At 51.0% G+C, this 27,874-nt stretch overlaps 1 protein-coding gene across 1 annotated transcript; it reads left to right on the top strand.

The window, feature by feature from the left end:
- Positions 1-324: 324 nt before the first annotated feature.
- On the top strand, positions 325-23,583 carry SPARC (secreted protein acidic and cysteine rich). Its single transcript, XM_079918116.1, has 10 exons — positions 325-454; positions 10,755-10,824; positions 12,549-12,611; positions 13,208-13,295; positions 14,691-14,812; positions 16,622-16,742; positions 18,504-18,637; positions 19,499-19,647; positions 21,716-21,864; positions 22,350-23,583. Exons 2-10 carry the CDS (start codon positions 10,768-10,770, stop codon positions 22,376-22,378), a joined length of 912 nt encoding a protein of 303 aa, XP_079774242.1. The 5' UTR covers positions 325-454; positions 10,755-10,767; the 3' UTR covers positions 22,379-23,583.
- The last annotated feature ends 4,291 nt before the right edge of the window (positions 23,584-27,874 follow it).

Below are 27,874 nucleotides of genomic sequence, written 5' to 3'. Positions count from 1 at the left end.
CATACAATCAAGACCCTTGGGCCTGGCTCTGCCCCTGGGAACCTGGGGTGATCCCTTGCCTCTCCAGGCCTCAGTTCCCCTCTGAACAAGCAGGAGGCTGTTCTAGGTGATTCCCGCCGCCCCTTCTAGCCCTGGCGCACCGCTCCGTCTGTCTGTTTAGGCAACGGCTCCAGAACCCATGTGGCAGGCGGGGGTAGGGGAGGTGGGCCGTCCTGACCCACAAGGAGAGGAAGAAAGAAATGGAAGACAGAGACAGCTTTGGCTGTGGGGAGAAGGGGAGGGGGAGGGAGGGGAAGGAGGAGACACAGGAGGAGGAGGGACCGCGGGGTGGAGGGCGAGACCCAGCCCAGAGCTCCGAGTGGTTTCCTGTTACCAGGCTCTAAACCCCTCACATTCCTGCAGACCTTCAGACTGCCCGGAGCTCTCGCCTGCTGCCTTCCTGCCTGCCACTGAGGTATGCAAGACCCCTGCCCTGCCTGTCCCTTCTCTAGTCCCATAACCCCTGCACTCTGGTTCACTCCGCAACTTTGTGTACAGGGGAGGGGAAGCTATGCCGGGAGGTCTCTTGGATCAGAGACAGGGATGTGCATCTCCTTTGCTCCATCATTGCTCTCCTTAAGGGACCACGGATTTGCTGCCTGTCGCTTTTCAGGATAACTTGGTCTCCCTTTTAGGTTCGCAGAAAATAATCAGACTGTCTTTGAGGGAGTCTTTTCTCTCTGTCTCTCTCTGTGTCCGTCTCTCTGGTTTCAGAGGCTGCCTTTACAAATGTGGCAGCCTCTTCCTTTCCTGGGAATCTGATCTGGGCACAGCTGCAAGAGGGACCGGCCGGCAGCAGAGTCTGCCCTGCTTCCCATTCCAGAAGAAGAAACTTCCTAGACTTGGTTCTTGGTCAGCGGCTCTGTTTTCCAAAAGAGACTTTGCCTGAATGATACATTGATCTCTGGAAGGCAAAGGGGGAGTCTTCATTTTTAATCAGCACCTCTGGGAAGGCTCCTGTTTCCCTGGAATTTCTCCCCTCTCAAACCCCGTCCTCCAACACACACACACACACACACACACACACACACACACACACACTCACACACACACACTGATTCCAGTGCCATTCACCCTGAAATAGCACTATCAGACAGTCAGTCTTATCCTGGGTTCCCTGGGGTGTAAACACAGGAAATGGTCAGCAGTAGCCCTCTGTGTATCTAGATCTGAAGACCCCAGACATCTGATATGGTCCAGCTGAGGCACTGGGTCTGATGGGAGGCTGGGTGGGGGGATGTGCTGTAAAGAGTGGAAGGGAGGAGGAAAGATGGAGAGGGTTCCAGGGCAACCTTCTCACACCTTGCTATGAGAAGCTCAAACGCTACACAGGCTGGTGTTAGGTCTTCTTCGGTCTACGGCTCCACTGGCTGGTTGAGAAGTGGACTTCCTGAGTCCCTGAGGACACCGAGAGAAAAGGGGGCATTGGGGGAGGCATGCCGTCTAGGAAGCCCACTCTGCCCCAAAAGAAACAGAGAGGCACACATTTTCCTCCGGAAAATTCTATTCTATGCAGAACACATAGAGAAAGTGTTTTCTCTGGGGTTAAACTTCTATACACCCCACGTGCTGACAGTAGGGTGAGAAGCACATCAGAAGCAAGGTGGCAGACCGAAGGCACACATTTTATGTGTGATCTTAGGTAAGTGTCTCCTCTGGACTTAGTCTCCCTGTCTGTGAAGTAAGAGGGGTGGACTTGATTGATGGTCTTTGGGGTGCCCGGCGTCCTCTGAAACTTTCAAAGGAAGGTCTCTTAAACCAGAATCCACGGACTAGCTTTTGAATAGGCTTAAAGGCACCTGCAAACCCCTTAAATTTGTATATACAGTAGTGTGTGTGTGAGAGAGACAGAGAGAGACAGAAAGAGGCAGAGACAGCAGCAGTGTAGAAGAGGGTGTTCACAGCCTTCGGTCTTAACATATTCTCAAATGGACGCTGACCCTCCAGGTAGCCGGAGGGCATGATGTGGAAGATGGAGTGGGTGGGTACTGGAAGCAAAGGTGTTTTTGCAGGAGGATGAAAAACTGAAACGGGAGTGGTTGGGGGAAGAGAGAGTTAACTCAGCCATCAGCTGCCACATCGACAAAGCCTGGAGCGGAGGGAGGGAGGGTGGGGAGGAAGGGGGCGGTGCCTGGGGAAGGAATCAACTTTTGAAACTTTTTCCAAGTCCCACCCACCAAAAGGCTCTTCTTTGCTATGACTCACTCTATGAGGAATGCGAGTTGCCACGGCAACCTTTTTTTCAGGGTCTCTGCCTGCTGGCTGGGGACTCTAGAAACACTTAGAACATCAGGCTCAGTCTGAATGTCCCCCACTCCACTCTGTCCCCAAACACCAGGACAGCAAACTCTAGGTCCTGCCCGTCTGATCTCCCAGCACCCCAGGGCAGCTGTGAGGCTGGGATATGCTTCCCGCTTCCTAGACAGGCAACTTGAAGACCTGAGGTTCAATTCCACCTCTGCCTCTAAAGTGCCATTTGACCTTGAACTAATGGCTTCTCCTTTCTGAGCCCCAGGTTCCTCTTTGGTTAAAAAGCAATAACAGCACCACCTCAAAGGGATACTGTGTGGACAAAACAGGGTGATGCACAGCGAAGCACTTGCTACACTGTGGCCCTCCCACTTAATCAGATGGGTTTTTAGAACTGATGAGTTTATGGCATCCAAAGAGTTGACATCATCCCCAGCTTTTTTGTCTGGCAGCTTCATCATCTTGGGGTTTGGATATAACTTCCCTTTACTAAAAGTGCCGACAGGCACATTTAAACGAAATAAATATTGTTCAAATTCTTTTGATTTGGGCATCTTCTTGAGTATTTCCCAAGAGTGTTGTACGCTCCAGTGTGGAAAGAGCATTGGCCAAGGCAATGGCAGAGGTGGATCCTAATTCACAGTGAGTGACATTTGGAAAGACACTTCCCCTCTCTGGACCTCAGTTTCCCAATCTATTAAATGGGGAATGTAACCTAGATGGTCTCCAGGTACCCCTCCAGCTCTGAAGTCCTGTGAACCTAAATGCCAGGTGCTGCTTTCATTAGAAGGAATAGTTGGGCTACATTTTTAACACCTCCTGGCCCCCTAGTTGAAAAAGAAACAAGAGAGGATGGGCTAGGGGGTCTTGGGTTACATAACAGTCCTGCTAAAATCTTTATCCATCTCTAGAGACTTGTCAACCAATAGCATGGCTGGGGTTTGCTATTCACAAGAGCAGTCTTCCTTGCTGAAAATAAGCTATAAATAGAAAAGGATGGTGGAGGAAAGAGCTGAGGATGTGAGGTAAACAGGAAAACATTTTATTTTTGAGGTTATTTAGATAGGTAGCTATGTGTGCAGAGATAAAAAACCCACGAGGATGCCAAATATATAAACATTGATTTCACCAACAGGCACCCACTGGCAGAGCTAAAAATAAATGTCTCAATACATGAGCAGACACAGAAGGTCATGCACTCAAAGCTCTCCCTGAACGATACCCTGACTCCCAGACAAGGCCCAGGTGTCCATTTTGATGCATATGCAAACTCTGACCCTCACCAACACAGGCTGAAACCGACAGATGCCGGGTCAAGTAGACATGCACAGAGTCGCACACACAGCTTCACGCAGAGGTCCTCGGGGCCATAGGTCACTCATACAGATACACAACTGCTGTTTGTAGCCACACACGTATGTGCACAGCCAGCTCCAACTATAGGCCATGGCAGGGAGACAGACTCCTGACCGCCTGTTACATATTACAGACAGAAATTGAGACTCAGGAAGGGAGAATAACTCACTTAAGGTCACACAGCAAACTGTTGCCTAAGCCACACTTTCAGATGTCTGGAAACATCCAGATGTTCAATGCGTGTTCTGTTTGTTTCATCTGAGCAGGCTGGCATCCTCCATACACTCCTGCCTCTAGAGGCAATGAGCCCCGCGAATAGTAAGTGATGAGCAGGACTTCTTTCTCTCCTTTGCTGGCCTGCCATGGCCTAAGCCAGCCCGCATGGCTTTGTCATCAGGGCAGCAGGATGTGGCTAAGGGGCGGCTGCTCATTTGCTTCCTGCTGGCTCCCTCCCTAACCTCCTCTAAAGGAGGAAAGGGAAGGCTGGAGCTGAGTTTTCAGCCAACCCTGGGGATGAAAGAAATTACTTTTTCTCTACAGCACAGAGCCTGGGTCCTGACCCCAACCCTGAACTCAGGGACAGCTGGGCTGTGCAGGCCCAAGGCCAGCAACCAGTGACTTGACAGAATTATTTAGAAAAACAGCCTCCTTCTCACCCAGAAGATGTCTTAGACAGGAAATTAACTCTGCCCTCACTCATCAAGCTATAGAGCTTGATATCTATAGGGAAAATACAAATGGAAATAGCAACTCTCTCCAGAGCTGGGTTCTTTCAGAAACTTGGTATTAATTAACCCATCTCATCTGTGGATCCTTCTGGGCCATCTTGTGTTGGTCATAGCCTTAGGATCCTGACTTGATCAGATGAAAAATTAAAAATGCAAACATCTGGATGTTTCTGAACATCTGGGAAGTTTAGCTTGCCATCTGACCTCGAGTGAATTATTTTCCTTTTCTGATTCTCAGTTTCCCTATGTCTAAAATCAGAAGCATGGCAAAGAGATTTCCCATGGCTTGACAATGCCAATCCATTTGTAGCAGCTGCCAGAACTGTGTTCAGGATTTGAATGCCACTCTGGACTTTAGAGGAAAAGGTCGTATGAGTGATTAGTAATGTCTGCCACGTGCACAGGAGGGGCAGGTGGAGGCATATATGCCACAGATTTGCTATCTTTAGGATGTGACAGCCTGGACACTTTGATGTTATTTTTCATCCCCTTCATTGCGGTCACCCAGATGCAGCAGTGGCCCCTAGGGGGAGCCAAGAAGGAGAGTCTGAAGCTCCACCCTGGGGCCTCTCCTAACCATGGTGAAACGTGGCATCTCAGATGTGTTTATAGAACCTCAGTCAGATTGATTCTAGTCTCACACTCTGGGGCTACTTCTGAGTTGCCTCTGAAGCTTTTCAAAGCTAGGCTTGAGCACTCATAATACCCTAAAAGTTTCCCTTAGCTTCTTCCCTTCCAGCAAGAAATGTTAGAAGTGGAAGCAGGGAGTCAAGGGGCAAGTTGGGAAAGGTGGTATTCTGAAAGATTTCTGCCTCAGTTGACTCAGAATGTCAGGGCTGAAAGGAACCTTAGGGACCCCCTGGCCCCAAGGGCTTCAAACTCCGTTCATGAAAGAACCTAGAGGCATTCCAAGGTGTCTCAGGGGGTGTCCAAGTGTACAGGATTTCCAGCCCCCATCTCAACACCGCTTTCACCTGCTTTTTATTTTTATTTTTTTTAATTTCAAGCTAATTCATTGAATAGATAACAGTACATTCACATGTTCAACAAATGCAAGAGGCTCTTAGCTGTTTCAGATTTGGACTTTTGCAGAAGACTTCATTGAGAGAAAGAGCTCCTGGCTTGTATGTTGAATACACTGGTCTAAAAGATCCCCCTCATTGTGCAGATGAGTGGCACTAGGTGAGGTCCAGGGAGTAGAGGAGCCTACCCTAACCTGCATGGTGAGCTGGGAGCAACATGGCCAAGACTCGAACCCAGGACCCGACTTCCACATCACCTCTGACTGGCTGCGTCTGCTCCCCCGGGGTGTGAGTGCCCATGTGGCTACACTGGCCGTGATGGTGCCTCTCTGGCCTGGCTCAGCCCTCCTTCTGAGTCCCAGCTCCCGGGCGGGCCTGGCTCACTCACGGGGTTCCTTTATTAGCCTCTACACTTGTTTTCCTCTCTTTGGGCTTGTTTACCAGGAACATGTGTTTTTTTGGAGCCCTTGTTTGCAAGCCAAACGGTGGAAGCAAGACGCCTGGTTTGCGTCAGCAGCTCAACTGAGAGGGCAGCCTGGGGCCGGCTCTGTCACTGTGCCCACTGGGGGCTGGGCTGGTGTGCCTGAGACCAAGAGGAGCAATGTCTCCTTTCTCCACCCCAACACCTTTTCTCCCTGGGCCACAGACAAAGAGCTGGTATTCTTGGCCTGGATTTTCAAGGGGGATGGAGATTCTGGGATCTTTGGATTTTAAGATGCTCTTCCATTGCTAACCTCTTGTATTCTCTCGGGCAAATCACCCATGAGCCTTTCAACGTAGGTGTGTTATTTGCATTTTACAGATGGAGACATGAATTGAGGCCCAGAGAAGGAAAGTCACTTTCTGAAGGTCACACAAATGCTAAGTGGCAGAGTCAGGATTTGAACCTGTATGTTCTATCCCAGAGCCCCTGGGCTTACCTTTCTACCATACTGACTCTATAAAAGTTGATAACCACCCTGTCTCATATGGTAGCCACTAGCCACATGTGGCTACACAGATTTAATTAAAATGAAATACAGTGAAAACTTCAGCCCTTCATTTGCACTAGCAACATTTCAAGTGTTCAATAACCACTGGTGGCCAGTAGCTACCATATTGGACAATGCAGATATAGAATATTTTCATCATCTCAGAAAGTTCTATTAGACTGCATTGCTCCATAAACTCTTCTACTCAAATAAGATTTGATGATTGCATCTCACATTCTGTGTTTCATGTTCTTAGGGGTCTATGATTCTAAGACCCACGATCTAAAATTTTATGATTCTGAGATTTTCCCCAGTTCTGACGTTCAGGGACTTTTCAGTGTCCAGCGAGAGCCCAAAGGAGGCCCGTTATATTTTGAGGGAGATGAACTGGGGGCACTGGCTGTACTTTTCCATCCCCAGAGAAGTGACCTCAGCTTCGGGTCCTGCTGGCAGCCAAGGATGGGTTTTCAGCCATCTCCAGAGCAAATAAAGGCAAAAGGAAGGGACTGGATGTACGGAACGGGAGGCAGGACAGGCGGCGGGGTGGGAGTGAGCAGTGTCTGCATCTGATGACCACTGAGCCAAGGGAAACACACCTCCTGCCCCCCTCATCCCCCCACCCCCCCCAGGCTCCTTTCCTTCCCTGTAACTTGGGCCAGTTCGCAGCCCAACTGGGCCCCCTTCAGGTGAGCACCTAGGGAGGGAGCTGCCACAAAGGGAAACAGTGTGTGAGGTGGAGGGCACGCCAGTGGCAGAGGGGGGCAGCCTGGGTCCTCATTCAGCCCTGCCGCTCGCTTCCTGGGGCTCTGGGCAGGTTTATTCCCCGGCTCCGGCTCCGGGCCTCAGCCTGCTCTCCTGTGTTAGAAGGCAGAAAGACATGCCTTCAGCCCCCAGTGGGATGCCGGATTATGAAGACATTTTGAAAAGGATAAACACAGGTGTCATTACAAACTAAAGAGATACAAAGAAGGGAGTTTTCATTTAAAATTGCTCATTTATACAAAAGTATTTTTATTTTCCCTGGGCACGCCAGACCTAGGTTTGATTGGCAAAGGATGGGTACACAGCTGATAATTTCTGGATGCTGGGGTTTGACCCTGTGTTCTGACCTTGCTGGCATTACTGATGCACCCCCTTAGCTTTGCAAGATGGGTGCCTTGCCTCTTCGGCCAGTGATGGTTTACAGAATCTCCAAGAGGGAGGCCATAGGTATGCAGGGAGTATGGTCGCGCATCCGAGAACAGTCCAGCTGCCCCCCTTTCCTCCCATCCCATCATCTGGAGGGAGAGGGTTCTGGGACTGGTGAGGTAGCACTGGGCACTGGGCAAAACCTCAAATTTGGAGAATAACTCCTCCTCCAAGATTTCGTGTCCTTTTCTTAACACTCTCGCTTTCCGCTTTTCTCTCCCACCCCACTCCCATCTCCGAGCATGACCCCTGTGAGGCCCAAACCAACGCCATGGGAAGGGAGTTTGTCAGCTTGGAAGGGGCCTGCATGTTGCATGACTTTCTCCCTCTCAACCTCAGTCTCCTCATTGTGACAGCAGGACTCAGAGCCCTCCCATGCCTGCCGGTGTGTCAGAGGCTCCAAGGGGACAGAGGACTATATGGGAGGCCTTTAGAAACTATAAAGTGCTGTAAGATGTAGAATTATTTTTCTCTTCCGGCTGCAGCACCAAGGATGGGGGTGGCAGAAAGGGTCAGTGTCTCCCTGGGAAAGAGCGCAGGTGGTGAGGCAGGACAGACAGAAGAGCTGACCCACAAACCCTTCCCTGGTCAAAGATGAGCAGTTCCTCTGCTCATATGAAGGACACAGACTCTGGAGACATCAGTCTTCCTGGCTCTCCAACCTGAAGCTTATTTCATTTCCAGTCCTAGTTGGGCTGTTTCTCTAAGGATATGTCTTCTCTGCAATTGGAGCCCAGACGAGATGACTTTTTTTGTTCCTGCTACGAGTCTCACTTTGACCCTTCAACTTCAAACAATCTCAGACAAGCCCTTCATTCATGCTTTCTCTCCTGTTCCCTTCGTCCAAAGCCACATACGGGCGTTGTTTTGCTTGTCTCTTCCAAATGTGGAAGGAAGAAGGGAGATTTTTCTACCTCAAGGCTTGCGGGGAGAGGGGGGAAGAAAAACATACAGCTGTGTGAGGGGAGGAACGTTCCCAAAACTGCCTGGAAGGGGAAGACTGGATTCCTCTGGGAGTTGGGGACATCGTGAGGCAAAGCCAAGCTCCCAGGTTGATATTTTAAAATTTCTGTTGGTTTTATTTCTTGTATACTCTATGAAATAGTGAGGTTTAGTGTCTATTTCAATCCAATAAGGGACCATTATGAAGTCTGCCCTTCCCCTGTCTGTTTCCCCAAATACCATAATCCAAGTTAAAATGGAGGATATCAGAGGAGAGGATGTATGCCTAGACCAGCATATGCTGTGACAGTTTAAGGGCATCTTAAGGGCCCAGGCTACCGCAGTGTTCACCTAGTCTAACCCTCTCAACAGAAGGGGGAACCAAGGTCTAGAGAGGATGAAGGATTGAACCAATACACCAGGTTAGTATTTCGACAGAATCAGAATCCCTGGTATTTAGTTCCAAGCCAAGTGTTTCTTCCACGATGCCAGGGTACCTCCCACCAAGGTGCTTGGTCAGTTGAGAAGTCTTGGGAGGAACTAGGGATAATGGGACTGATATGGAAGTTTTTGGGGACAAACGAGGGAAGATACGGTTGTTGCTCACCTTGGCTAAAAGCTGCTTGGGGGCAGAGGGAGCATGCTTGCCCTCTGTGGCCACAGAAGGACCATCAGAGTAGACCAGGAGAAGCTTGAGGGAGGCAAACTGAACAGTATAAGGAAGACCTTTCTAAAGCCATTTGGAAACGGAAGTCCATTCAGTTAGAACAAGAAACGAAATGTCCCCACCATAGTTCCTCAGTTAGGGATGGCATTTTGGCAGTGAACCATCAGAGGAGATTCTGTTCCAAGATTCCTTCCAGTCATGAGATTGTTAGAGTCGAGAGCTCAGCATCTAGAGGAAGGTCACAGCAGTGACCAGGGCAGGAGAATTTTCTAGATCTCAGCTAACATCCTTTAACCGTGAAGGGGAAAGGGAAGGTACCATGCAACATAGGTAAGCATTTGGATATTAGTTCTCACACAGGATCCAGAGAAGTACCATCCTCCTGGGTAAGTGGAGGAAAGTATGGCCACAAGTTCCACTGGCCACACTCAAAAACTATTGTTCTTTGTTTAGAATGTAGATCTCATTGTCTCAAATTGGCAAGAGGTTGCTGCCCGTTAGCTTCTCTTATTAGAGATGGGAAGGAAGCAGAAGGAAGAGGAGGGGAGGAGGAGAGTATGGGGTATAGGAAGAAAACAATCCTAGAACACCAGGGATTGAAGGGACCCTCGAACATGATCTGATTCAGCATTGCCCAGACTTGACGAATTAGCCAATCACCTTTGTCGAATCACTTTTTAAAAACTTAAGTAAATGTATTGAAGGGACTTCCCTGATGGCGCAGTGGTTAAGAATCCGCCTGCCAATGCAGGGGACACGGGTTCGAGCCCTGGTCCGGGAAGATCCCACATGCCGCAAAGCAACTAAGCCCGTGCGCCACAACTACCGAGCCGGCACTCTAGAGCCCGCGAGCCACAACTACTGAGCCTGTGAGCCACAACTACTGAAGCCCGCACACCTAGAGGCTGTGCTCCTCAACAAGAGAAGCCACCGCAATGAGAAGCCCGCGCACCGCAACCAACAGTTGCCCCCACTCACTCCAACTAGAGAAAGCTCGCGTGCAGCAAGGAAGACCCAACCAGCCAAAAATAAAAATAAATAAATAAATAAATTGTAAAAATAAATAAATAAATGTATTGAGAAAGGAGACTTAAGATCACTACCATAAATGGAAAAATCTGTGTACCTTTGTCATAAATAGAAGGAAACTGTAAAACTAAACACAAAGGAGACAAAACAAATTTATCGAATTCCAGCTGGATGTAGTTTCCTGTGGAGGCTCTGAGCCAGAGGCATACTCTCCGTTCAAAAGGGATGAGTGTTAGGTGTTAAAGACACATTAGCACCAAACTGAGACTCTCTCATATAATCAGGATTGAAAGAGAAATGAGTAGAAGCAACTTACTCCCGTGTCTTTCACTATCCTTTAACATGGACCACCTAAAATTACCTTGCATATCACAGGAATTCAGCGTCAAGAACTCTCCATCGAGCATCCTGCCCCTTGGGGACTTCCCTGGCGGTCCAGTGGTCAAGACTCTGCACATCCAATGCAGGGGGGTGCGGGTTCGAGCCCTGGTCAGGGAACTAAGATCCCAAACAAAAAGAAACCTCCCCCTCACTGAACTCTCCGTCTCTCTCCTCCCCACAGGGTTCCTAGCACCATGAGGGCCTGGATTTTCTTCCTCCTTTGCCTGGCCGGGTGGGCCTTGGCAGCCCCTGTAAGTACCTAAAGGTCACATCTGTTTGGTCTTACCTCCCATCACCAGCCCAGGGGCATCGAATCTGCCAGCCCTAGATGCTCAGAAGGGACAGAGACTTCCCCATCTTGATGTAACTGTCTAATTTAGAAAAAAAAAATTTTTTTTCTTTAATAAGCTCCGAAGTAAAAGTGAATGAGGACCATTGGGTGGAAATTCCAGAGAAGAGAGATTTCCATGTAACATGAAGATGCACGTTTTAGCAATCAGAGCTTCCCAGAAAGGGACTAGAATTGCTTTAGAAGGAAGTGACCTGTTTGTCATATGAGGAATTCTAGCAGAGGGGGGGATGCTGATGGGGATGATGCTAGAAGGGATTCAAGCCACAGAGAGAGGTCTGGGTTAGTTTCTGAATCAGTGAGGGCTACTTGGTTGCAAGCAACAGACTCCAATCTGACTAAATTAGGAGGGAAAAGGATATAGGGGTAGATTATAAAATCCAAGGCCTTGGGGAGAACTAGAAAAGGGCAGCTCTGGGATCTGGGAGGTAAGATCTAATGGACGGTCATGGAGGTAAGATCTAATGGACCATCATGGAGGTGTTGCCATTTGAATGTCTCTACTTCGACAGTTTTCACATCTTGAGAAAATGTGCCAAGAAGATTAAAAAAATTCAAAGAGAGCCAATCTAGTTGAGCTTGGGTCCTGGGCCTGCTTCTTGGCCAAGGGACTGTGAGGCACCTTGACTGACAGGCCCTCCAAGAATCGCATGGAGAGGGCCAGCAGTGGTCATCCAATGCTACGCTGGAAGCTGTGACCAGAAGACGGAGGAAGAAACGTGAAGCGGGCAAAGAAAAGTTTTCCACCTATGATTCCCTCACCCTCTCTTCACTAGAAGGTGTGATGATGGTAGATGCTGGCAATCCTGATCAGGCAGTGAGATTTTGGCAAAAGATCTGGCAAGTCAGCATCACTTTTAGAAGAAGCCCCAGCCAGCCAGGCACCTCAAAGTCATATGCTATCTTGCTTCTTCTAACTCCAAGTTGACTCCAAGAAGGAATCGCCAAATAATAATAATAATGATGATGATATCATGCTTGTGGGGAAGATAATGACCTCTGTTAAAATTCAGTGTTCATCCCCTCTGGGTCTCAGTTTTCCCATCTGTAAGATGAAGGGAGTTGGTCTGCATTAGCGGTTTTCACACTTCATGGGAGCCTAAGCGGCGGAAATGTTTTTCCAAGACAAATCTTAGAAGCTCCAGATAGGGCTTCCCTGGTGGCGCAGTGGTTGAGAGTCCGCCTGCCGATGCAGGGGACACGGGTTCGTGCCCTGGTCCGGGAAGATCCCACATGCCGCGGAGCGGCTGGGCCCGTGAGCCATGGTTGCTGAGCCTGCGCGTCTGGAGCCTGTGCTCTGCAACGGGAGAGGCCACAACAGTGAGAGGCCCGCGTACCACAAAAAAAAAAAAAAAAAAAAAAAAAGAAGCTCCAGATATAACTATAAAGGGAGGTGCTCCAGAGCCCCACAGGGCCCCCGTGTTTGGCTTCTCCTGTGCCTCATCCCTGCTCACAGAAGTCCCTGAGGGGCTCTGCTCATTGGAGACCCCCAAGTGCACAGCCTTGGGGGTCTCCAACGAGCCGCTCTCCTAACTCCCCAGCTTTAGAGGTCCAGGCCGAGGCACTTCAGCAGTGAAGCTGGCCTCGGCCCTGACCTCTCCAAACCCCATTTTCACTTCCCAACAGCAACAGGAAGCCCTGCCTGATGAGACGGAGGTGGTCGAGGAAACCGTGGCTGAGGTATCCGAGGTAGGTGGGGAGGGACCCCAGACCTGCGGCCCCTCTTTGCCATCTGCTCCCTGAGAAAGCCAAACAGGTGCTGTGGGTCTCCTGCTGGAACGGGCGCAGCACAGATGTAAATCCTGTGTGTCCCCCAATCCTGACACACTCCTGAATGCTCCCCAAACCTTCCACGGAACCTAACAGTTGGGAGCTATGATTTTGAATTTTGTTTACTTTTTAAGCCGTGGGACATTTTTTCGTAGATGATCGCCCACGGTCTTCCCCATATGTCAAACAGATGAAAGAGGAGCTGCTCTGGTGTGGCTGGAAGGGTGGAGAGCTTGGCACCCCCTCTTGCTCTGACCCCCCTGGCGGCCTCTGAGGCATCTCCCTAGAGCTCTGGGGCCCTAGAGGCACAGCGGCCTGTAAGATTCAGTCTCACTTCTGGACCTGGCAATTGTGCTCTCTGTGACCTGGGCCCAGTGCCCCTCTCCAGCTTGTCTCTCCCCGTCCCTTTGTGGGTACCTGAGGCTCCAGGCAAGCGCCCTCCAGGCTTTGCCCCTTCCTTGCAGGTCTGGGATGGGGGTAGGGCCATTTGACTCATTCTTCCTCCTCCACCCCAGGTACCTGTGGGAACCAACCCCGTCCAGGTGGAAGTAGGAGAATTTGATGAAGGTCCTGAGGAAGCCGAGGAGGAGGTGGTGGCTGAAAGTAGGTCCCTTCCCCGTGTCTGGTCACATGAAGCCTCTGCCCTCTGCCACCTGGGCCTAAAGCGTGGGCCCAGCGTGCATGAAGTTCCTTCCCAAGGAAATGCAGGGTGGGGTCCTCGCTGAGAAACTGCCTTGACTGAAAGGTTGGGATTATTTTCTGGAATCTGGAAAGATCTATTTATAGCCAGGCCTTGAGTGTCAGGAAGGGAAGTTCTCCAGCTGCAAATGGCCTTCTCCCCTTATAGCCCTTTACTGTAATTCCAAAGTTGGGTTTCCCATTCCCACTGAGATCCCCAGTCCCATCTGGTCACTCGATGGCCCCAGAAGCTTTCACACGCGTGAGCTTATTTGATTTTCACACAGCCGTGGGGAAATAAGTCCTGGAAACCTGACATAACTCATATAAGCCTACCCGTGGAGTTAGCGCCAGGGCCACAGCAATGACCCAGGGCCTCTGGCTCCCACCCACAGAGCCAGCATTCCCATCCCACACAGTGGAGATGCTCCGTACCCCAGGGGCTAGTAGCACAGACTCTGGAGGCAAAGCAAACAAGGCTTGCCTCCAAACCCCGCCTCTTTCTGCGATGCCCTCCGACAGCCTGCGAAGCTTCTCTGAGCCCAGCTTCCGCATGTCTTACTTGGGGAAGGGTGAAGATGGTAGATCCTTGCCCCAGGGCTGTCAGAGGATTATGAGATAAAGCAGAAGCGCCCTTGGCCCAGGGCCTAGCAGGGCAGGCATCCAACAAAGCATGACTATGATACCCCAGCCAAGCACCAGGAGGAAAAGGCTAGACGGGCTCACATCCTGAGGGCACAGAATATTCTCATTGGAGCAGAGGGGCGTCTACTGAGTCACGTTCCTTCCCCTCCACGCCCCTCATCCAGTGTTTACCAGACACAGGCAGGCTCTATTGTTCAGCGTGGGCCTTGGGGCTCTGCTCCCTTTTCCGCTACAGCCGCTCAAGTCTGTTTTGTTGGGCCTCACAGCTCCCTGGCTCCGTGACAACAGCTGACTTTCCAAGTCATTCTAGAAAGTCTATTCTAAAATCCCAAAATGCCTTGCGATGACTGATCCACCGACAGCTGAGGACACAATGGTTGCTTCCATCCTTGGGGGAGCTATATGGTACCTGGCGCTCCTGGGTCCCAGACTGAGCCCCCAGCCCCCCAAGTGTGCCTGGCCCTGACCTCAGACTGAGTCTCTAATCCCCAGACTGAGCCAACCGCTCCCCTACATGCCCATTGCTGGGTTCAGCAGAAGAGAAGGGAGGACGCAGGGCTGCTCAAAGCCCGAGTGGGGGCCACAGCCTAGGACTTCTGTCCAAGGATCCACTGTGGGGTGGGGTGGACGTGCTAGCCCGGGTGATGCTAACCGGGTGCCCTTGCACTCTACCAGACCCCTGCCAGAACCACCACTGCAAACATGGCAAGGTGTGCGAGCTGGACGAGAACAACACCCCCATGTGCGTGTGCCAGGACCCCACCAGCTGCCCTGCCCCCATTGGCGAATTTGAGAAGGTGAGCCCTGAGGGACAGGGGCAGGGTGGGGGGCTGGGGTCTTCAGAACACAGAGCATCTGCCCAGAACACTCCTGGCTTGGTGGTCCCACGGGGCAGCTCCAGTCTCAGAGGTCCCCTCGCTAGGTGTATTCACAGCAAGTGAGTCGGAGGGGAGGCTCTTCCCGTCACTGGACTCTCCAGCAACCACCAGGAATTGACGTGACGCCACCAGCTTCCAGCTCTACTCAGACTCCAAAGGGAATGAATGCATCAACACCGCCAGGCACCGAGATAGGGGCTTTCTATGTGGGAGCAGCCTGGCAAAGCAGCAGGTCCGAAAATGTGCATTCTGGGTCAGACTGAAGGCTGACACCAAACCCCATCGCCACCACTTGTTAGTGTGGGATCTTAGCGATGTTCCACTCCAAGGTTTCTCACCTCTAAAAATGGGACAGAAATAGACTTTATCTCATAGGGCTATTGTGGGGACTTGTCAGATGATGTCTGGTACTTAGTAAGTTCTCAATATGTGCTATTTTTAAAAATCTTTCAAACCTGTTCATTGCACCTCCAGTAGGACTCAACCATCCATCCATCCATCCATCCAAGTAAATACTTATTGAGCACCCATGCATGTCAACCATTGTGCTAGTGGTAACCTAGCTCAGGGCAACAAATCGAGTACCAGTATCATTCCCACAACCTCCCACCTGGCTTCTCCATCTTCAATCTCTCCCCAGTACAGCTTATTCTCTGGGCTCCAAATTTTAGCATCTTTGTCAACTCTCCCCTCCTTGTCACCCCTTCACCCCCTACCGCACTGGTCACCAATGCCCATCAGTTCTCCCTCTGCAGTGATAATATAAGCAATAAGCGTGTGCAGGATGTTCAAAGCAAGGCTCCCCTCCTCCTGACACAGCCACTTACTCTGCCACTGCCTTTGTTCAGCCCACGGCATCTCTGCTCCGCCACCCACTCATGCAGAGATTCGCTAGGAGGACCAACATAACTCAGCATACAGTTGCACTCACCGCTAAGACTTAAGGGTATGTAGCTGGATGAAAAGGGAACAAGATACAGGCAGAGTGTAGAGGAATCCATGCACAGTCTTGCTTACTCTTCCCCCTGCCATGAGGGGTTTCACAGAACCCACTCTTTCCCCAGCTACAAAGATGAGATGTAGCCACATGTGAGCAAGGCTTCTGCCCAAGGAAGCCCTTTAGAGACTCAGCACCCAACGTTTAACTGAGGCCTAGTCACACAGACATCCTCTCCCTAGCATGTACCCGAAGTCCAGACTCCAAGCAGGAAAACCGATGTTCAGCATGAACCATATTATTTGTACAAGCAATCTAGGCACAGTGCGCCACTTTCATCATTGTGGACAGTTTTCTAACAGTGCAGGGAATTGTTCACCAGCCACGTTTTCAGACGCCAGCCAAGGGCCAACCTCATAAGCATGCCTTTCTAAGGATAACAATCCCAGGCCTGCTGTATTAACTCTTCTGCACACCCTGCGCTTTACCCATCCTCACCTTCAATTCATCCTTTCCATATCTCCCAGGTTTGCTTTCCCATGTCTCAGCCCTGACTCAGTCATACCACAGCTCAGAGACCAGCAGTGGCTCTCAGCATGGGCTGAACATTGGCCTGGGAGCCCAAAGAGTAGATTCCTGTCCGGGCTCCACCACTAACTCACTGTATGACCCTGGGCTAATCACGTTCCTTGCCTGGCCTTCAGTGTCCCCATCTCTGAAATGGACAAGGATGGCGGTACCAGTGAAGGGCTCTGGGAATGAGTGTGACGCCCTCTATGCTTTGCCGCCAGGTGTGCAGCAATGACAACAAGACCTTCGACTCTTCCTGCCACTTCTTTGCCACCAAGTGCACGCTGGAGGGCACCAAGAAGGGCCACAAACTCCACCTGGACTACATCGGGCCTTGCAAGTGTGAGTCTCTCCTCGGACCCTGCCGAGCCTCCCATCTCAGGGAGGAGGCACTGAACTGGCACGGATGCTGGCTCTGCCACTCCTGTGCTGTGTGCTCTTGGGCAGATCTCTTCCCCTCCCTGAGCCTCAGGGTTCCCACTTATAAAATGAGATGATTGTCTACGAATAGGTATCTGCGTGCAGGACATGTCCAGGGAAGAACTGAGCAGTTGTGGGAGCACAAGATCAGGGAGGATTTCTGGAGCCCCTCACTAGCATCCGAGACAGCTCATTTCTTTCCTGTAAAGATGAGGAAGTTCTTCTATAGGGCTAACCACAATCTTTCCTGCTTCAACATGTGAAGCAAAAGTGATGTTCTACCTGGGCCTATAAAGTGTTTTAAAACTACTTGAATTTGAATGCTTTAAAATTGGGGCAAGGCTGTCAGTTCCCCTTAGGCCCTGTTACTCAATATTGTCATATCCTTGGCCATTTTACTCCATTACATTCCTGTCTGCCTGCATAAGACATATGATTCACCACCTTCTCCTAGAAACCTGGGAGCCGGGTGTTTGGCGGGAGGGATGCCAGGGTGTCGTCGGGCCCTTTGTTAGTGATCCCAGGTGCAGTCTCAGCTGGCCGAGGCTTCTGCTTCACCGTGGCTGCCTCCCTATCATCTGAAACACCCGAGGCCACCTCTGCTCCCCTCCAAGACAACATCCACGTGGTGTGTCTGGTACATTTGGCACCAGATGACCCTGGGGAGGGCCCCTCACCTGCCTCAGGTGTGCAGCGTGCAGAAAGGTGGAGGAGGGGGAATGAGGTTCTCCTGTGGTCAGCCCTGCTCTCCCAGTTACGGGGCCCAGGGTGTGAAATGAGAAGGCACAGCCTAGAGAAGGAAGGCAGCGGGAGGAATGCTGGTAGGAATTCCTGGGCAGTGAGACTGACACACGTGCTGAGAGGCTCTCCCATCCTCTGGGGCGTATCACTCACTCCCTCCAACTCCTAGCATCTCCCACCCATATCTTCTCTTCCATTCCCCAGATGCTGGTGAAGAAGGTTGTGGCCCTAATCACAAGAGGGGGCTTTCCATAGGTGAAAGGATGAGGGAAGGATGGACCCCTAGGCCCTCAGGCACCCACATGCTCTGGTGCTGGATGAGGCTCTGACAGTGTGGCCTTAGTCAAGCCCCTTCTCTCCACACGGACCTCTAATAAGTCCAACAAGAGGGAAGACTTGGATGAAATCTCCAGGTCTGACATTCTGGGATCCTAGGTTCCAAAGACCAGGATGGAATTGTATCGCTAAGAATGTTCTGGTGATCAAGCATAGCTGAATCCCCACCCCAGCTAAGCGGGGCCTATGGGTGGATGCTATCCCTCAGTATCCCAGCTTCAAACACCTCTCAAGAGGCAACATCATCATCGAGGGTCCTGGCCTCTGTTTTCAGGGCGCAACACCCAGAAAAATGCAAGAGCCATTGGAGGGAACCATTTCCCTCCGCAGATCAGATGAAGGTCAAGGGGACAGCAGACGTGCCCTTTGCACTTGCCCATTTGCAGAGTATTCTTCCCCCCACACAATCTCTTTTGTTCAAAATGTGTGAAGACACTGTGGCCCAGAGAGGCTGAGCCCTGTGCTTCAATCAAGGTCGCTGATTGAAGCTTCTTGCTGGAGGAGGGCGTGGGGCGGGGGGCAGGGAGAGCCGCCCAGCCAGCATGTTGGCCCTCAGGCAGGGAGAATCAGGGTCTGTGCTGACCATCCTTGTGTGTTGGACCCTAGACATCGCTCCCTGCCTGGACTCTGAGCTGACTGAATTCCCCCTGCGCATGCGGGACTGGCTCAAGAACGTCCTGGTCACGCTGTATGAGAGGGATCAGGACAACAACCTTCTGACCGAGAAGCAGAAGCTGCGAGTGAGTGTGGTACCTTTTCCTCCTGTCCCAGGGCCCCTGAGCTGGACACCTCCTGGCCCCAGGCTGGCTGGGATCCACAGTCCCATTCCTAGATCTAGACCCCCAAGTGTAAGCCCACATCCCCACTCCAACGAGTGCCTGTCTTCTGGGCGCTAGGACACAGACTCCTCCTTGCTGCCTTTGAAGGCTCCTAGAGTACATTCACGCCTTAAAGGCTCTGAGGAGTCCTGTAACAAAAAGACCTGCTGGGCTTCCCCGGTGGCGCAGTGGTTGAGAGTCCGCCTGCCGATGCAGGGGACACGGGTTCGTGCCCTGGTCTGGGAAGATCCCACATGCCGCGGAGCGGCTGGGCCCGTGAGCCATGGCCGCCGAGCCTGCGCGTCCGGAGCCTGTGCTCCGCAGCGGGAGAGGCCACAACAGTCAGAGGCCCGTGTACCGCAAAAAAAAAAAAGACCTGCTCACTTTGTCTCCGTAAGAGACATAAATAACTTTATTCCCTTTTCCTTCTGAGTCTATGGATCTTAAACTTTAATGGACACACCAAGCACTAAGAGTACTGATAAATGCAACTTCCGGGGCCCCCTCAGTGTCTCTGTGAAGTGAGCCCCAGGAAGCTGCATCTGAACATACTCCCCAGTCATTCTGGTGTGGCGGCCCTACGGAGAGCCCTTTGAGATCGCCCCAGGCCTTCATTTTTGTGGTCGAGATGCTGGTACCCATCTACGCCACTTCCTTTCCTCATTTTGAACCGTGGCCTTGGCTGGCGTCCGCCAGCTCTGGCCTCCTGTCAGAGGGGGGAGGGGCCTTGACTGGTCTGCACAGCCTCCCCGGACTCTGTCCCACGCGTCTCTGCTCCCACAGGTGAAGAAGATCCACGAGAATGAGAAGCGCCTGGAAGCCGGGGACCACCCCGTGGAGCTGCTAGCCCGGGACTTTGAGAAGAACTACAACATGTACATCTTCCCTGTGCACTGGCAGTTCGGGCAGCTGGACCAGCACCCCATCGATGGGTAAGACCCCAGGCCCTCCGGATCCCGGGGAGTTGCTCTGGCTTGGCTCTGGAGTGGACAGTCATGGGTCAGCGTTGCTAGGTGCACTAGATGCGGTCAGAAAACCTCCCAGTGGCCTCTGCTGCTCCCAGCCCTAGAGCCCACGGTTTGCCTAAGGGCTGTGGCAGGAAGGGACAGGTGTAGGAGAAAGGATGCAGGACCAGGAGGGAAGAAAGCCATGAGACACTCCCTCCTGCCAGAAGAGGCAGAAGCTATTGGAACTGAAAAGCCGTCCTTAACCCGGTGAGTGTTGGCCTGGGGTATCCATTCACGAAAGGAGAGTGACCTAGGAAGGAACGCCAGACTCCTCGGGGCGGCAGAGCCAAGGTGGGGCGGGCTGTGTGCTCACGGTCCTTCAGCAAGACCCTGAGACCCAGCCCTAACAGGGCAAACCGGCCCTGGAAGTTCTCAAGAAACTCACAGAGCCAGCCCCATCCCCAAGGCAAGCCCTTGGTTTGATTGCAATGAGTTAGGAAGTGCTGTGTAACTGCCCTGCAGGATAGGCAGGGAGCTGGTCAGTGAACAAACACTGAGTGTCTATTACACGCCCAGCACGATGCTAGGCAGGGGATTGAACAGGAATCGGAACTGACATGGCCCTTGCCCCCATGGAGCTCACACTCTGGGTGAAGATCAGTTTTTTCCCAATCGAAGGAAAAAGTAAAGAAGGCTCCTGGAAGTTGCAGGCGGAAGCTGGTGCACCTAGAGCTGAGCAGGGGTGGTCACCCTCACTACCGCCTTCCGGCCTTCTTTTGCTGTGTGTTCTTGGAGCAGCACGAAAAGGAAGGCCACCCTGCTCGCACGCTGTGCCCAGGGATGCTCCCCTCGGGGAAGCTCACCGCTCCCTCCTGGTCCAGCCCCTGTGCCTGGAATCTGCCCACCCTGTGGGTGATCCCGGGGGCCTGGGGTCTCCTGAGCACTGGGAAACTCCCTGCTGCTTCTCTCCCAGGCTCTTTCCGTGGCTGGGATCCATCTGAGTCATACTGTGGCGGGGAGGGCAGAAGTCAGGGGACATCTGGAGCTCAGGCTGAGCGAGGAAGGGGCCAGGAGGGAGGCTTCTGGATGGAGCTGCAAGGACTGTGAGTCTGGAAAAGCTCTTCAGCCTGGGTCAGGGGATCCATCCTTCCCCTCTCCTTGTCCCAGAGCTGCCTGGTGACCTTGCTTGGGTCCCCGCCCCTCTCTGGGGCTCAGTTTTCTCACTGGTATACAATGAAGTGGGGGAGGGTTCAGTTCAAACATTGTGTGATTCCTTGCATGAGTTGGGTGGGGCAGGAGGGCCTGGGGTTCAGAGAGATAATTGGAGTCAAGTTGTAGTCCCTTGGGGAAGAGTGTTTTTTCAGGAAAACGAATTGAGGGCTCTGGGGAACAAGGAAAAAAAATCATACATGTGCTCTGGAGTCCAGGCCAGCTGGAAGGACAGTGGGAGAGAAATCAAAAGGCCTGCTTCTTACACATGACACAGTGTACAAACAATAAAGTTCCGTCCACCCTCCCTGCCAATCCCAGTCTCTTCCCACGCTCCTCCCCGGAAGTCAGCACTTTCTTCATTTTGATGCATCTCTTTTTAGCCTCTTTAATGTGCATTTGCAGCTGTAAAAACATGTGTCCACAGAAAACATGCATCGTTGTTCCATACCAGATTTTGATCTACCAATAGCAGAAATGCTGAATATTTTCAGTTTAAGTTTCTGTGCCCTCAACTCTTAGCCAATTAGGAAACCCATGCACCAAGAGACCTGTGTTATGAACCCACGGACATCAGAACAGAAAGGGCCCTTAGACATTATGGTCAACTCCTCCCCCTTTGAGGGAGGGGCAAACCGAGGCTCAGGGTGGGGCAGGGCTGTGCTCTCAGAAACACAGCAGGTCAGTGGCAGAGCTGGGGGGAGACCCAGGATTCTGGCTTCTCATCTCGCATTGAGCATCCTTGCCTTTGGCCCCGAGGGGCAGGCTCCCTGCCCCTGGCTCCCCATGCAGGGGTGTGGGGCTTTCTCAAGCTCTCAGGCTCTCCCCACCTCATCCCCTGCAGGTACCTGTCTCACACCGAGCTAGCCCCACTGCGTGCGCCCCTCATCCCTATGGAGCACTGCACCACCCGCTTTTTCGAGACCTGTGACCTGGACAAGGACAAGTACATCGCCCTGGACGAGTGGGCCGGCTGCTTTGGCATCAAGGAGAGTGAGTGTCTGGGCAAAGGGGCCGCCGTCCTCTCCCTCCCTCTTCGCTGCCCTCTCTGCCGTCTGCGTGTCTGTCCTCTCTGCCCATCTCTGCTCTCTGTGCCTCATTAACTTCTGTCTGCTCTCCCTGCCTGGGTGGGCCTCGCTCTCTCAGGCAGCTTCCTGATCCTTCCCTGTCCATCCATCGGTGTCTCCTTCTCTCTCCCTTCCTCGAGCATCAGCTCTCACTCTGTGTGTAGCACTACTTTGGGAACTGACAGGCACCTAGAGAGGAGACAGGGAGCGTAACTTGGCAGTGGGTGGAAGTGACAAGGACCGGCCAGGGAGGGGGAGACCAAAGTTCTCAGTCATAGGCTCCCTGGTTGACCTTGGACGGGTCACCTGGCCCCTGGTCCCGGGGATGGGTGGGATCCGCCAACTCTCTGGGAAGCACATCTCCATCAACACCGACCTCCAAGTCTAACGCTGCTGCTTCTTGCTTTACAGGGGACATCGACAAGGATCTCGTGATCTAAAGCCACGTCTCCACCTGCAGAACCAGATTCTTTCTCTTTGACCTTCCCCCTCCTGTTTTCCCCAATGTTTAAAATGTTTGGATGGTTTGTTGTTCTGCCTGGGGTCAAGGTGCTAATATAGACTTAAATGAATACATTAACGGTGCTAAACATGGAAATTTTAACCCAAGTCATGACATTCTTAGCTGTAACTCAGCTAACACGGCCTCTTACTCATCTACTAATGGTCCCACTTTTGTCTTAACCTTTGCACCTCTCTGCCCATCGTCTTAGTGGCATATAGGTGGAAATTTTGATCTGTTCAAGTCTGCCTTCAACACACGTTGCATCTTTAGATTTTCACTTTTCTGTTTGAAACTAATACTCACCGTATCAGACTTTGTGTTAATTTTATGTCAGGGTATTGGCTGCCAGGGGGGTCATCCCTACGTGGCCTGAAGTTGGGCAAAGGGAAGTAATAGACATGTGATGTTGGCAAGGATGTTTCTGGGGCTAGAGGATCAGTGGTGGGGAAAACCTGCAGAACCCACCAGCCAGAACCGTGGATAACAAATCTTGTTTGCCCGGGGCTGTAACTGAGAGAAAGAACCCAAGACTGTGTTCTGGGAATACATAAACTCTCACGTCAACCCGGTTCCTCACCATTCCCCACCCCCCTCACTTTTCAGTGCTGTTTCTTTTCATATTAGGCTGTTTGTTCAAACTTTTCAGAGACGTGGACCATCAGTTCTCTAGAATCCACCACACCTCTGGGGGACAGATCACCACATTGTACAGGGCTGCTCCCCTCTGAACTGTCTTTGGGAGATGCAGGAGCAGGAGGGTGTTTCAGCCAGAAAGGCCAAAATCAAGAAGAGAGGCTCAGAATGTTGGAAAACAGAAAAAGTGCAGTTGGTGAATCGGTTTTGTTTAGGGTTTTTTTTTTTTTTTTTTCCTCTTTTTTCACATCTGGATGGCTGTCATGAGGGATCTTTCCTGTGGTTGCCAGCACGTTCCTCCTCTTCTCCCCCACCCCTCTCTTTTCTTTCTATTAATCAAAAGAAACTTCAAAGTCAATGGGATGGTCGGATCTCACAGGCTGAGAACTCGTTCACCTCCAAGCATTTCATGAAAAAGCTGCTTCTTATTAATCATGTAAACTCTCACCACGATGTGAAGAGTTTGACAAATCTTTCAAAATAAAAAGTACTGACTTAGAAACCGCCTTCCTGAGCGATTTTGCATGTGTCTTAGTGACCTCATTTCCCTGACACGCCAACACATGGACATTCGTGTCCATACACAACTGTACAAATGCAAAGTTTTGCAAACACACTTTTCTGCTTTTGTACACACACATGCACACACACACAGGCTTGCTTATACACAGGGAATGCACGGTGCTTATAAGCACAGATTTAGCTTACTCTTAATTTTATGACCTGGGGGCTGACCTTTTTCACGACTGCACTTCATTATCAGAGCACCAGGCTAAGCAACTCTCTCCCTTCACTAACCACTCACTCATTCATCCAGCCATCCATTCAATAGATGTTTATGACATACCTACTCTGGACAGATCCCATTCCAGGTGCTATGGGCACAAATGTGGCAAAGCAGACAAAGCATTTGTTCTTCTGGCTTTTACAGTCTAATATGGAATGGGTTAAAAAATGTACAAATAAATATAAATTACAAGAGGTGATAGGTACACTGAAGGGAGAGTATAAGAAGCCAGGAGTGTGTGTCACAGGAGGACACAGGATTATACTAGAGTCCCACTATCCCACATGGTGGCTACCACCCATGCATGGCTATTGAGATTTAAATTTAAATTAATTAAAATTTAAAACTGAGTCCCTCAGTCACCCTAGAGACTTTTCAAGTGCTTAATAGCAATACATGGCTAGTGGTTACCCTACTGAACAGGTAGATCCAGAACATTTTCATCAACACAGAAGGTTCTATTGGACAAGGCTGTTCTAGGGCTTCCTTAAGAAAACTTGAGCTGAGTCACAGAGGAAGAGAACGAATGAAGCGTTTGGAGGGGCAGAGGTGAGAGAGGGGAGAGGTCTGGGAAAGGGCGTTCCAGGCAGGGGGAACAGCACAGGCAAAGGTCTTGAGGGGGTGGGGCGCACTATGAATCCCACGCCAGTGTGGCTGGTGTGCAAAATGAGGGCTTATCCTGGACGAAACTGAAGAGGTGGACAGAGGCCAGACCCTGCAGTCTGCTAGGCCATGATATGGAGTTTGGATTTTATTTTTTTGTTTGCAATGGGAAATTGTTGGAGGGTTTTAAACCAGGAAAGAGACAGACAAGATTAGATTGGCTTTAAAAAGAACACCCTGGTTCTGGAAAGATAACGGCATCCTAAGTCCATAGAGCACATTTCGAAGCTCTTTTGTGCCCACCACGCTGGTGTGATATTTCAGGCTGGTGTTCCGAGGCACCCCTTCGAGACAGAGAAACAGGTCCAGGAAGTGTGCTCCGTTGCAATGGACCACAGAGCTAGGTCTTCAGATGCCAAGCCTAGAGTTGGTTTATTCCTCTCTTATTTTAAACTATTTTCAAACTACTAACATAATACAAACTCATTAAAAAAAATCATAAAACTCATCTCATAAACTTGTATTCTGGTGTTCTGTTTTCACACCAGAAGGAGGAGAGACTGGCCATTTGAGGAACTCAAGACCAGCACTAGTCTCATAATCTCTGGGAATCTAGGCAGAGACTGATAGCGTAAATTTCGGTAACGGCTCATTCATTCATTCGATGACGTTCACCAGATGCCTGCACTATGCTAGGCATGTCCTATGTTCTCATGAGTAAGCTCGGGCATGGCCCCTGCTGCCCTGGAGCTTTCATTCTGGCTAAGCAGACAATGCACAAGTCAGACCATTTTGGGTAGAAACATGTGCTGTAAGGGAAATAAAGCCAAGAGCTCTGATGGAACATGGCTTCGATGGGTTGTTCCTTTGGGTAGGGAGGGAGATGTGATGTGACATTTTCCCTGAGACTGTAGGATGCAGTCCTTGTGCCTTGGTCAGCCTGGGGCAGATCACCCGTGCAACACACAGCACCCACTATCACGACAGCTCTGCCACCAACTTACTCACAGATGAGGAAACTGAGGTTCACGGAGATTGAGTGACTTGACCATGTGATGAGGCAATGAAAAATGGGAGGAACTGGAATCCAGAGCTTTCTCCCCCATATCTGGATGCCTCCCTCTAGGGAGTTTCTCAGTTTTCAAGGGAAAGGCAGCATCAGAGAGAGGCAAGGAGCATGAATCAGCCTGGGGCCCTGGGAGGACAGGGTGGGGCTTCACTGACTGCTGGCTGCAGCAACACGGATCAGCTGAGTTGAGAGGGGCCCTCAGAATCCGTAAAGGCAGTGTTTTCACATTCTCCTTCTATCTGTGCTTCTCCTCCCTTTAAGTCAAATCTCTTAAAAACAAACAAAAAACAAACCAAAACAAAAACTTACCATTTAAAAGAAATTATCTCATTACCTTGGGTGGAAAACCAGTATCATTTACCATAGAGATAAACCTTAAAGATAAATTTTAAAAAATACAGTGGAAAAAAATGTCACCCAATCATGAATGTCCCCTGTGCTTGAAGGATGCTCTGTTTCTTGTCAAAAGAAGAAATCTAAGAGACTTTCTCTTTGATAATCAAATGGTCCAGAAGAGAACTGAATTACACTTAATTCAATGTTAATTCATGCCAAGTCTGTAAGTCTCCTAAAATCACCTCCTGCTCTGAAGTGGTGGGTATCTCTCCCTTTGAGCAATTCCTCTTTTCCTTGAAGGGGGTATGGGTCCCTTGGAGATCATCTAGATCCTGGTAACAGAAGCCAGCCTCCCTCCCTCCCTCCCAACATCTGCTGCAGAACTGGACTGAGCCCCATTCAGTCCAATGACCAAACACTGAGCTTGTTTTCCTCATCTGTAAAATCCTGATGATAATGGTCCCTGCCGCATAGGTCATGGTCCCTTCCTCATAGAGGAGGATGATGATATTCCCAACTTAAATGTGAGGGGCCTGGTCTTTCCCCACTGCCTGGACTGGTCCTTTACCCCTGGTCCTCTCTCATTTGTAAGGTTTCAAGACCACATCCCCTTTGAGAAGAGACTCAGGCAGGTCACAGTTGTTAGGCTGTGCTGGGCTGCCTGGTGTCTGTGTTGGTTTTGGCTTTAAGACAGCAAGGGTAGGGCTTCCCTGGTGGCACAGTGGTTGAGAGTCCGCCTGCCGATACGGACGACGCGGGTTCATGCCCCGGTCCGGGAAGATCCCACATGCCGCGGAGCGGCTGGGCCCGTGAGCCATGGCCGCTGAGCCTGCGCGCTCGGAGCCTGTGCTCCGCAACGGGAGAGGCCACAGCAGTGAGAAGCCCGCGAACCACAAAAAAAAAAAAAAAAAAGACTGCAAGGGTTAAAATATGTCCAACAGGAAGCAGAAATAAGGGCACCCTAAGGAGGTAAAGAGGCTCTGGATAGGGAATCATAAGTCTAGTTTCCAGGACAGGGGTGTGAGCCTGGACAAGTGCCTTCCCCTCCGGGGTCCAGTCTCCTTTCTATATAATGGTAGAGGGGGAGCTGACTGAGATGGTTTCTTCTTCAGAGACTCTAAGAGATCTCCCCATGTCTCCTTCTGAATAAGCTATCCTAGGGATGAGTAAGGACCTGGGGCCATCGAAGCCTCACAACCCGGTTTCCAGATGGCCACCCAGAGCCAGAGGGACCGAGCAGTCCGCTCCCTGAGCCATAGGCCTGGAGCTCGCTGAGCTGAGCCAGGGCGCCCTCTGGTGGAGCACGGGAGAAGGGCTCCCAGAACAGTGGGATGCCTCTAAACTGACTGCTACAAGCATCCGAGCCGTAAGAACCCACAGAAGTCATCAAGCCCAGGCCCCCTCATCTTCCAAACGGGGAAACTGAGGCTTGCAGGAGCTGAAGATACCCCCTCAGGTAGGATTTCCAGATAAAACACAGGACTTCCAGTTAAACTTGAATTTCAGATAAACAACAATTTTTTTTTTTTTTAGTGTATGTCCCATGTAATGTTTAGAACATACTTCTATTAGAAAATTATGCATTAGGTATCTGAAATTCAAGTTTAACCAGGTGTACTGTCATTTTCTTTGCTAAATCTGGCAACTCAACCTCCAGTCCACCCACTGGGACTGCAGCCCAGATATGGGTCAGGTCTTCTTCCCCACAAATACCTGACCAACGTCTTTTGCTAGCAGCTCTGCCCAGCAGTCAGGCGCATGGGAAATATTTGTTGACATTATTCTGGGGGAGAGCAAGTGGAAGGATATCTGAACATGACTTTGATGATCCTAGCAATGCTTCAAACAGAACAAGGGAGATGGGTCCTCCCCACTCCATGCCCCGCTCCTCCCCACCCCTGGCAACCATCAAAAATCCACGTTTTGGGGCTTCCCTGGTGGCACAGTGGTTGAGAGTCCGCCTGCCGATGCAGGGGACACGGGTTCGTGCCCCGGTCCGGGAA

The sequence above is a fragment of the Stenella coeruleoalba genome (assembly GCF_951394435.1).
Source record: "Stenella coeruleoalba genome assembly, chromosome: 3".
Classification (NCBI taxonomy): Eukaryota; Metazoa; Chordata; class Mammalia; order Artiodactyla; family Delphinidae; genus Stenella; species Stenella coeruleoalba.
Note: the sequence above shows the minus strand (reverse complement) of the source record. Positions and strands in the feature narration are given on the sequence as shown.